The following is an 11,681-nucleotide window of genomic DNA, read 5'->3' as shown; positions in this document are numbered from 1 at the left end:
CCCCCCCAGCACAGCTGGCTCCAGTCGCCCTCCCCAGAGCGGAGGGATGGCAGGGGACAGTGGCTTCCCCAGCTCTCCAGAGGCCAGCCCCACTTACTGAGGTTGCCAGCGCCGTCTCTGCAGTGCCAGCGTGAGCAGCGGCTGTGCCGTCCCTGCTGCCCAGGGCACCTCCTTCCACCTGCGGGGGCAAAGGAAACCCGGTGAGCCTGGGGGTGCCAGGGAGGGAGTGACACTCGCAGGGACAGTGCGGCCATCCTTGCTGCCAGAGGAAGCCAGGAAGGGCCATGAGGCCACAGACGCGTGCGGTGCAGCATGTGTGGTGGCTGTCACCCTCTGGAGACGTCCCCATGTGCCAGCGCTGCCTGGCAGCACAGCAGACGGGACCAGGGGTGCACACAGAGTATCTGTGGGTAGGCTTTGGTTTGATGTTTTGGGGACTCCAGCAAGACAAGGGCAAGCAGAAGACCCCAACCGCTCCACTCAGGCACCTGCCCTCCCAGCACTGCTGCCTGGGACAGGCTTTGCTGGACAGAGGCTTGGCAGAGCCATTGGGGAGCAGGGCCAGAGGAGGACTGAGCCACCACGTCACCTGGGCTGCATCTGTGGTGCTGACCTGGTGAGGAGCAGAGCCGTCTGCTTCAAGCTTCTTCATGCCTGGCCGCAGGCTGACAGTCACAGCGTCTGTTTTGGGGCCTGATGACTGAAGAAGAAACACAGCAAGTCAGGCACTGGAGCACAATGGCAACAGCTGCACTGGGGCACGATGGCAACAGCCCTGAGCGCCCCCACGCGCAGAGCGTCCCTGCCCTGTGCCTCTGCATGTGCCGCACACGTATGATGTCCTGCAGGCATCGCGCTGAGCCCTCCCCTGGCAAAGAGCGGAGGCCACCATGCGAAGTGCACCATGTGACTGACATAGCCCAGGTCAGACCCGATGCTCTGTCCCCAGGGCTTTCAGGGATTTTTTGGAAAGATTTATAGACACTGTGCGTTAGGTCAAAGTGGTCTTCAGAAGGTGGGTGAGACCCACCAAACCCATTTCCGCCGTGCCACGTAGCAGGTTTATGATCCGCACCAGCTCCTGGTGGCTGTGGTTACATCCAGGCTGTCAGAATCTCGGGGGAATGGAGACCAGTTTCCAGCACGCCCCTGCTCCAGGAAACTGGAGCTGCCAAGGGCTCTTGCATGGAGAGGCTTAGCCAGTGCTCAGCATTCTGAGACAACAGCTTCCCCTGCCCAGCACCGGCCACGGGGCCCTGCGGAGCTTATCACCCATGCCCACCACCCCGCTGTGACCCCAGAGCCCACAGCATTGGATGCTCAGCACAAGGGTTTCCAGGCTGGCTCAGAGAAAGCTCCCCCTCATTCTGCAGCTTTTTCCTGGCTCTGGGTATGGACTTACCCTGGCAGCTCAGGCGGCACTGTGGACTTACCTGCCCGGGCTGGACGGCTGCCCTGGCGCTGACCAGGCAGGAGGTGACCCTGGCCTGGCATGGAGGCAAGGCTATGTTTCATCCGGGCTGGGGCTGGCTCTACCATCCCCGCCCCATGGCGTACACTCAACTCCCACACACATGCCACATGCATTTTTCTTAGCCCCGCTACAACCCCTCCTGGCATGGGAGTGACCCTCCAAGGAGCTTTGGGCCGCTCCCACAAGCTACCAGGTAAACCCCTCCCAGCCCCAGCATGACCAGAGAGGTTAGCTGGCAGCACGCATCTCTTCACCGCACAAACTGGTAGCTCGTATGCAGACCAACTTCATGCAAAGCAGGAGAGGGCCGATGGTTAGCGACACGTGGCCTGCCCGGCCACAGCATGCTGCAGTGGTGCGAGGGATGGGGTAGGAAGCCACGCGCAGGGGATTAAGAGACGACGGTGACTTCTCCTGGTTAGCAGATGCACAAAACACATGACAGAGCCATGCAACACAGATGACAGCGTGCACTGGGGGCAAACAGCTACACCAGACGGGACCCTGGGGATAGTTGAAAGCTTGCATGCTCTTCCAAACCAACGTGGGAGTGCACAGCAGCGAGGCAACACCGGGCACCGGGACAAGGAACACAGAGGTGTGATGGCACTGAGACAGTTCTCGGTGGAATGGCGTCCCTGTGTACCTCTAGCTGGGAGACATCGGGGCTGGGCTGGGAGACCTTCTCCCCGCCTTTGAGATCCTCTTCCAGTCCGGGAACTACTTTGTCAGTGTGCTGGAAGGAAACCAGGCCTTCGTCTTCTGTTTCACTCTTGTCCTTGTCCAGCTCAGGCAGGCTCCGGGAGATGTCCTCAAAAGCCATGCCATGGAAGTCACCGATCACTGTGAAGTCCACCTCTGCTTCCAGGCTGGAAGTCGAACTGACCGTGATGCTGGAGCACTTGCGCTCGATGGCCAGGTGGTTGTCCTTCAGAAAGACCGAGTCCTTCTCCTGGTCCTGCTCCTCATCGCCGGTGTCACTCTCAGGAGCCCTGTGCCGAGGTGGCTTAGCTTTCTCCTCGGTGCCCTCCCTCAAACCTGCTCTCTGAATGAGACACAATGGTGGAGAGAGACGGAGACAGTGAGCACTGGGCGGCGCGGCAGCGCTGGCGGTGCCAACAGGGGAGAGGGCGGGAGGAGCAGGAGGAAGAGGAAGAGGAGAAAGAAGGCTGCAGCAAACATCACAGAGTAGAGTCAAACACAAGTCAAGCATGGAGACTGAAACCTTTCTGACAGCAGCGACTTTGCAGGGGTGGGGTGGGGGGAGAAGGGTGATTCAGTCTGATTTTGCCAAAAGTCTGGTGCTAATTAATCATCTCAAAAAAGGGTCAGTCGCACAGAAAAGCTTGGAGGCCTGTCAGTGCACCCGGGGGAAGCAGATGTATGCAAAACAACAGGTCTGGTAAGAGACGTTCAGAAACAGCTCAGACGCCAGCGCCATCGTATGTCAGTAAGGTTGGGCACTCAAAAAAAACCAAACCAAAAACCAGAGGAAAAGAGAGAAGAGTTTGAAAGAAAAGAGCCCCATCAGCCACACATAGTGAAGGAGAAGCGAAGGGGTGTGCCAATTCCACTGAGCACCTGTGTGGGCCTGCAGAGCATTGCCCCAGAGGGAAGAGGACCATGCCAGGGCGGCTGGGGGGCTCAATCTGCCCCGCCAACACACTGCTCCCCCTCCCGAGGCCTCACACAGCCGGGGTGAGTCTTGGGGATGACCTGGTTGAGTGTTGGTCAGTGTAATTGACAGCATGACCAGAGCCGAGGGATGACCCCCCTCCGTTAGCACTTCTCCAGGCATGGACATACCTCTCAACTCTGCCGTCAGAGGGTACATTTCCCCTCACCACGCTTTGCCATAAAGCCATGGGAAATCTAGACCCATGGCCGGACTTTGGGAAGATCCATTGCTGGACTTTGGGACATCTAGACCCATGGCCGGACTTTGCGTCTCGCTCCAGACAGCTCTTCCTTAGGGACAGCTCTAAGCCCACTGATGCCAGAGGAACCCCAGCTCCTGGACCCTGGCCCACAAGTCCGCAGCCAGAGCCATCCCCCCAAGGGAGGTTGAGAGGTATGAGAGACAGGGTGTCCCACAAACTCAAGAGGAGCACGCCCACATACATGTTCCCGTGTGTGCGCCTATGTATAAATATATACATAACAGCTCTGCGGTGGGGAGAGGAGCTGGAAGCACGCAGCCCTCAGCCAGGTGAGTGAGCTCTCACACGGCAGTAAGCAGCAGTTAGTAAAACAGCACTGAGACCTGGAAGACCACTGGAACCTTTACATTCTCTTCTTTCAGGCTGGATTTTACTGATGGTTCAGATAAATCCTTTTCTTCCCCACTTGGTTCCTGAGATTTGCTCTGGATTAGAGAAAATGGTTAGTCGTAAGGAAACGAACTCTACAGGAGCTGATCTAGTGCTGACAAGAGCCAAGAAAGCTATTTTGTCACCCAGCCACCAGCTTGCCGAAGACAGGGGAGAGTGGGGGAGCCTGGGGAGCTAAGCGAGAAGGGGTATCAACGTAAGAAATGCAAGGGTGAAGCTGGAAGCGTGGGCACGCTGCTGCGAGGTGCGTGTCCGTGACAGTCGCAGCTCCTTCAGCCACCCCCCGTCTCCCTTTCTCACTCCTGGACATGAAGCTTGGGTGCCGGCTCTTGGGTTTAGCGAGCGGCATTCTCCAGGGAGCCAAGATGCCGGGGGGTTGGGGGGGTGTCACAAAACACAAGCTGATGAACCGACTGGCCAGCGGGTCTGCATTCAGCAAATAAGCCTGACCACACACACATACATAAACAACAGGGGATGCAAAGCGACTGCCGTCAGTCAATGGATGTGTGAGGAGCGACTCAACATGATAATAAGGAGCCACACAACATGCGCATGAACTTCCCGTCCGGACAGTTCATTGGAAGAGTTACCACGGCTTCCGCCAGTGTGAGTTCACAGCCGGAATCGGGGGAGGCCAGGTCAGCACTGTCTTCTCCTTCGTGCTCCAGGTCAACAGAAACATCTCCCTTCAGAGAGGGAGGCTGGGAGGCATCTCCTGAACCAGCCCCTTGCCTGAGGGCCAAGGAGTCCACGCTGGACGCCAGTCCCACCGGAGCAACTGGTACCGCCGGCAGTGAGGCGAGGCCTGTGTTCAGACGCATGTCCTGCATCAGACCTGTCTTCCCATTTGCTTTTGCTGATGTCTCAGCTTCAGGCACACGCTCTTGTCCTTCCTGGGCTGCTCTTCGCTCTGCCTCGCTTTGCTCGAACATCTTAATCTTGGAGGCCACTGAGGTTTTCCTGTAGCTCTCACTGTCCTGCCAGCTACCTGGGGCCACAGTGACACCTCCATGCTCCCGGGACGCAGCTCCCGTCCTCCCAGCCACACACACCAATGACCCAGGCTCCATCTGATGCGTCCCACTGCCATCTTGCAGCTCTTCCCCACCAGTAAGGAGCTGGTATATCTTGCTTCCTTGACACAACCCTGCTATGGGGGAGTAGGAGTGTGGGGCACCAGCAGTTGCTTTGGGAGGGGATTCATCTTCAGGCAGCTGCCCCAGAGCAAAGTCACCATCTTTGGTGGATTCTCCTACTGTAGGGCTCCTGCCCTGCAGATCTTGCCCCGCATTAAACTCCAAGACCCGGGGTGGCTCTTGTGCGTTGGGGTCTGCAGCGTGGAGCAGCCCTCCAGCTGCGGGACCCTCCTGGGGCAGGTCTCTTATCATGGCCTCAGGCTGTTGTTCTGGTCCTTCTGCCTTGGGAGACAGGTCTTCTCTGCAAGGGCTTTCGTCATGGGACAACTCTTCTGTTCCGCAGCCTTCATCTCTGGCCTCTTTCATCATGGGCTTCTCCTCCTGGAGCAACACTTCTGTGGCAGAGACTTGGCTCTGGGTTGCCCTCGCTGTGACAGGGTCCATGTCCTGGGCCACCTCTCCCATGGCCAGGTCTCTGCCCTGCATCGGCTCTGCTGCACTGTCTGTGCTTCGGGGTGGCCATCCTGCAACAGGACTTGCACCTTGGTCTGGTCTCCATGTAGCAAAGCCCATGTCTTGGGGTTGTTCTTCAGATTCAGGATTGGTGCCCCTGGGTGCTGCCACCTCTGCTGCAGGGCTCATGTCCTTGGGTGCTCCTTTGCCTACGACGGGGCTCACCTCCTGGCGTGCTGCCTCCGCTGATGGGTTCACATCCTTAGGTATGCCCACACCCCCGACAGGGCTGGTAGCCTGGGAGAGGTCTCTGCCCTCAGGCTTGGCGCCCAGGGCTGGCTCCGCAGGGACAGGGCTGGATTGCTGGGGAAAGGGCATGGGGGCAGGCGAGCTGTGTTTATCCCCCTCCCACCCCACGGTGCTGTGTGGGCGGCCCTGCCAAGGCACAGCCAATGGAGGTGATTTGGTCTCTATCTCTTCCATCTGAAGAACCACTCTGGCACTTTCCTCCTTGTCGACGTCTGCTCCAATGCTTCCTGAGAGCCCCTCTGCTGCTGTGCAGATGTCTGGGCTCTGTACTGGGCTCCCGCCATGCTCCTCAGCCCCATGGCTGCCCCCTGCCAGGCCACACGGCTTCAAGCCTTCCACGGGGCTTTGCAGACCCGTCTCCTCTGCTCCCACCTCTGGGGAACACAGCAGGGCTTCGCCTCCCTCAGGAACTTCGCAGCCTGTCGGCCCAGCAGATGCTTTCTGGTGCAGCAGGAGCAGCCCTTCCACCTGCCCCAGGGTGGGACGTCCCATCAGACCGGTCCCATCACAGCCTGTCATGGGCTGCTCCGGCACTTCAGCAGGTTTTCCAACCCCGTCTTGTTGACTTGCTGTAGAAGGTGGTTGGAACCCTTCTGTCACTGGTGCCGTGTGTCCACATCCCTCCCCGGATGTGCTCACAGCAGCTTCTGGGCTCCCCTCCAAGCCAAGCTGCCCACCAGCCTCCAAGAGCAGGTGTGGTTTGCTGTCCTTCGCCTCGCCCTCTGGATCTCCTAAGTAGATGATCCTCTGGGTCACAGAAGTCTCCAAGCTGTCATCACCAACCTTCGCTTTAATTTTAATGAGCTCTGTGGCTGCGGCTGGCACTCTGGCTTCCTGCTTCTTGGAGGCTGCAGAAGCATGATCCTTGGAGACTGCCTCGCTTTCTCCCTGGGGAGGCTCTGGCCCTAAAATCTTGTCCCTTGGCCTCTCTTCAGGCTGCTGACACAGCTTGGGCAGAGCTGGTGAGCTGGCGGTTGCTTCCTCTCCCGGCTCTTGGGGCTCCTGCTCTGCACTTGCAGCTGGCCGGCGCTCGGTCTCCTGGCTGGGCTCCCCCCTGGTTTCCTTCTCATAGATCTCATCCTCCCAGACAGACTCAAAATCCTCGGGACTAGCGATCATTTTTGCTCTCGCCCGGGTATCCAGGGCTGCATCCGCTGGCTCTTCCGGGCCCACCGCTTCCTTGGCTTCCCCTACGGCCATCTCCATGTGCAATACGCTCGTGCTTGTTTTCACCTCTGAGGCACCTGTATCTGCTGCTTCTTTCTTGGTTCCCAGAGCTTTCTTTAGAGCTATCGCCTCCAGCCTAGGAGTTTCTCTCTCTATAAATACCCAATGCTCCGAGCCCTGCATTGCAATTGGAGCAAGAGAGTTAGCATCAAACACACTTTACCTAACGGCTGACGGCTGCTGCCACCAGTAATGGAGAGCTGGTCTGCCTCGGACAGGGCTGACAAAATCATTATTATTGTTATTGTTATAATTATCATCATCGTCATCATTATTATTTGTGCACGATTTGAGGCAGGGTCTATGCAAAGAGCCTGGCAACTTGCTGACAGAGAGAAAGGGCCTGAAAGTAAGGGGGGCTGATGCTGTGGCGGGGACTGAGCCCCACTACCCTCTCCAGGGGCCATGGCTTGCTCTGGGTGCTGGCTCCCCGACACACCTGCAGTACCTGCAGCTTTGCTGAGGTGGAGCAATGGGCGCAATGCTGCCAGTGAACACACGAACGGCCGTCAGGGCACCTCTCATGAGGCAGGGGACCACAGCTGGTTAAACCCAGCGGGGACACCCCATCCAACTCCTGTTTTCAGCTGGCTCTACACACTCTCCATGAGCAACAGGTGAGGTTTCATCCTAGGCAAAGGTCTGTGTTTTGAGTAGCTTCACTCTCAGCTTCATCCCTGTGCCCTAAGACTATGCCAGACTGCCAGGAGCACGAGCAAGAACAGAGACCACCTTTAGGTATCGGAAAGGCCCTTTCCCCTTCTCACCAGACGCTGCGCTTAGATCCACTCCAAAGCCCATCCTTCCTTTCCAGCCCTCCAGGGAAAACTCAGCAGAAGCAATTATTTAGCAGAGGTTTCCAGCAACGCTGAAACCGAGCTGTTTGGAAAATGTAACCTGGAGAAGGTTACCTGTGAAATGGGAAAGAGGACCACAGGCTTGCCAGCCGAGACAGTTACAGGTACCGCGGCAAGGACCCAGCAAAGGCTGCAGAGCGTCCCGCTGCAAGGACACAGCGGGGATGCGATATCCCAGCAGTGTGGCCATGCTGCCACGCTGTGACTCCTACTGCATGCACTTGGTACATTTTTGCACGTGCCCTGAGAGACAGCTAAAGACTTCACAGGTGCCAAGAACAAAGCATGGCTAAAATTCGAGCACTTCTGGAACAGAAGGCAGAAAATAACCCACAGGAAGGCAGCAGCAGGAAAACATCTGCACCAATGAGGAAATGTGTCTGAAATGGAAACCTAACAACTGATATTGAATACAGGGGGACAGGAGGGGAGAGGGAAGCAGTGCAAGAGGGAAGGGAACAGAAGAGGAGATTAGAGGAGAGAGAGAAAGGAGGAAAAACAATTACCAGCGTAAGGGCTTCCATGAGGAGGGGAATCAGAAACTGGTGAAAGCCCCCGGCAGAAGATGCCGCCTCTCAGCTCCCACCTTCTTTACCCGGTGCCAAGGAAGGCAAAGCTCACCACGCACGGGTCCTTGCCCGGCAGCACCCAGGCAAGCAGCGGACCTCACGCCTGGTCTGGGCTTGGGCAAGAGCGTGGCTGCCCCCTGCAAATCCCCCCTGAGCACCAGCAGGGCCGTGCCTGGGTGGGAGGCACCGTACGGGCACCCTCCTCCATGGACCCTCGCCAGGACTCCACCATGGTGCCGGCACCCTGCCGTGGCCAGGCAGCCCTGTGCGCCCCTGCTGGAGGAGCCAGGGCTTCTGGAGACCTGTCCCATGCCAGCTCCCTGCAGCACCGCTCGCACAAGCCTCTGCCGTACCCCTTTGCCCTGTGCCCCCAAGCACCGGCTGCTCTCTAGGTCCTTTCCTCCACACCTGCCTCCAATGCAGGTTTTATTTCTTCCCAGCCCATGGAAATCGCAACAGAGGTATTCAGTGACTGCTGGGAGTACCAGGTTGCACCTAGGTCCTTCACAGTTGGGTTTGACCCATGAAAGCAACGTTATCACTGACTTGGCGGCTGCGCTGGGCCTGCCAGGAAGCCCGGGTTGGTCTCTGGCATTCCCTCACCACCAGCCTGCCCATTCGGTAGCGATGCTTGTGGGCAATTCAGCCAGCAGCCACCTTGCTGTCCTGAGGGTACAGCAGCTTCTCTTCTGCTCCTGCACTGCGGTCTCTTCGCTGAACCCTCCCTGCAGCCAACGTGAGCATGGACAGGCTGTGGGCACGTGTACACATCTCTTCAGCGAAGCCCTGTCATCCCCCTACTCTGGCTGCAAACCGGAGTCCTTCAGAGAAGACCTTCCCTGGACAAAGATGATGAGCTGCTTCAGGCTCCTTCTCTGAGTTAAGGCTTGAGATATACCGTGTCAATCAAAAAGCCTGAAGACAAGTCTTCTGAGGCCTGGAACAGTGTGTTCATCCATGGCAACACCGCTTAGCTGGTAAGGAAAACCCAAAAGCTCCAGATTTATTTCCAAACCAGCTTCCTTCTCCTCAAACTTTGCTGGGATGAGCAGAGCCCACTCCGAGGGAACGGCCAACTACTCTGGGGTGTGATCTGGACTCTGCTCCAGAGGGCTCAGCGCCAGCTCCGGCCACAGCCCTGGTTCCACAACTCATGGCAGCCCTTGTGTCTCCAGAGCTTGAGGACTCTCATGGACATTCGGAGCAAATACCTGGATACTTGGGTATGTCCTCCTGGAACGAAGAGAACTTCTGGAGCTTTGGAGGTCAGCAGGCTGGCAGAACAGAGTGTGTGCCAAGGCAGGAGCTGAGTCTAAGAAGTGATGATGCTGGGAAGGGTCTGTCCCCAGAGCAACCTTGACTTCCCAAGGGATAATTTACTTCTACACTTCCCTCCGCCCCCCTAGTGCAACCGCTCTAGGATGGCCATTCCACTGCAGCCAACACATCACAACAGCGAGCAACCTTGTAGAAAGGGAAGACACAATGGCATGGAGGAGGGGCAGCCTTCTGCCCCTGCCATCGAGGCCCATAACCTGAGCATAGCCCGGGGCAGGCAGGCAACTTCTCCTGCTGGCATCCTTCAACGTCCCTGCCATCCTTCCTTGCTCCTCAGGGAGACCCAGCTCATCCGAGAGGACAGCACAAGCCTCACAACAAGGAGGGGAGAATGCGTGCAGCCAAGATGTTGGGACCACACACTGGGTGGCTTTGTCACCCAAAGCTGAAGAGACTCCCGGTGCCTCCCAGCCCAGCATTCCGGTCTCCAGCAAGGATGGAGGGATGGAGGGGAGGGTGTAGCTGGGGGCGACAGATAACCCAACCTCAGCGGGTCTGAAGCCTGCGGGCACTGAGGGACTTTCTGGCTGAGCATGATGAGAGCTCCAAGCTCTGGATGCTGCATTTACATCTCTGCACTTTGCAGGAGTGCTGTCCTCACACCATCACCCTCCTGAGGCCACGAACTCCTGGCAACCACAGGTCAGGAGAGGGCAAGTTCCCATGGGTCAGCTGCTGAATCTCAGCCACTGACACCTGGAGAGAAATCACCAGTGAGGCAACCCAGGTGCCTGCACCCCAGCACAGCCCTGGTGCCCCAAGGGTCTCCGGAGGGCGGAGGGGAGGACTCTCTGAATCAAGAGGTGTGTGCGCACGTCACTCCTGCTGTTTCTGTCCACCAGCTCCTAAAGACCAGCATGTAGAGGGTCCCAGCGTGGGCCAGGAGCTGCTGCTGCAGAGCCCAAGCTTTGCTGAAGGTGTCTGGACCTTTGCTGAAGCCTGAGGCTGTGCCCAAGCCCTCACTCACACCCACGCTGCCTCCCGGGGACGTGCACTCCAGCCAGCCCAGGTTCCATTGCACAGCCTGCCGACACCAGCAACTTCTGCATTAAGGGAGACGATGGGGAGCGAGAGTGGGGCCAACCTCGCCCCTGCCTCCTCTGCCCGATGCTGCTCCTGCTCCACCGTCTTCCCTGCGGGCACTCAGGCGGGATGTGCATCCCACCGCTGCTGGGCACCACACCGTGGCGGGGCTGGGTCCAACCACACCAGAACCAGGTCTCAAAGACCACTTTTCTTCTGCTCAGCAGTATCTTCTCTTGGCTGTCCTGAGAAACACCTACCCTCACATGGGATAAACCCTGCTTGTAAGCAGCTCTGAGAGCCCATGTTCCTCACCCGTGGGCACTGTGCACGGACAGCAAAGGCAGCATGGCCCTGCTTTGCACGGGCCCAAGTCCAACATTTCTGGTGCCTCCAGAGATGCCCCGTGTCAGGGTGCCTGGGCCCAGGGAACTCTAACTGTAGCCCAAGTGAAAGGAAAGCACAGGGGGTGCTAAAGACAGCTTGTAGCTGCCTGCCTGCTTGCACTAGGAGCAGCCACGCACCAAGGGCCTGCGCCGCAGGGCCAGCTCTGGCCTCCAGCCACACCGCCAGCCCCGGGGCTGCAGAGCTGGGCCCCACTGGAGGATCTCTCCCAGGACCCTGCCTCTCAGCCCAGAAGACATTGTCAGGGGAGCAGATTTCACCAACAGCCCTGTCCTGGCGAGGGATCCTGCCTGTTGCTGGAGAGGGGACGCACCCGGGGCGGGGCAGAAAACAGCTCGAGCTTTGCTAAGAGGGCAAGGAGCCACCCTGGGAGGCCAGAGGGCCCCGGGGAGGTGGGGGGCAAACTGTGAGAGCGAGGGGTGGGGAGAGAAGGAGGACGGTGACAACCTCAGGAGAGGAGACAAGGCTTTTCTGCGTGAAAGACTCCATGCTTAGGTAAGCTCCGTGCTCAGATGCAACATCGTCTAGGGTGTCCTCTTCCATCGTCTGTGCCAGCA

At 58.2% G+C, this 11,681-nt stretch overlaps 1 protein-coding gene across 1 annotated transcript in view; it reads right to left on the bottom strand.

The window, feature by feature from the left end:
- EPB41L1 (erythrocyte membrane protein band 4.1 like 1) overlaps positions 1-11,681 on the bottom strand; it is a 30,152-nt gene that overhangs the window by 6,591 nt on the left and 11,880 nt on the right. The window contains exons 14-16 of the mRNA XM_035893279.1: positions 2,121-2,519; positions 590-700; positions 98-178 (exon numbers count right to left, since the gene is read on the bottom strand). Coding sequence (XP_035749172.1) covers positions 98-178; positions 590-700; positions 2,121-2,519 — 591 coding nt within the window. The remainder of the gene's footprint in view (positions 1-97; positions 179-589; positions 701-2,120; positions 2,520-11,681) is intronic.

Source organism: Egretta garzetta, unplaced genomic scaffold, assembly GCF_000687185.1.
Source record: "Egretta garzetta isolate BGI_Z169 unplaced genomic scaffold, ASM68718v1 scaffold440, whole genome shotgun sequence".
NCBI lineage: Eukaryota > Metazoa > Chordata > Aves > Pelecaniformes > Ardeidae > Egretta > Egretta garzetta.
Note: the sequence above shows the minus strand (reverse complement) of the source record. Positions and strands in the feature narration are given on the sequence as shown.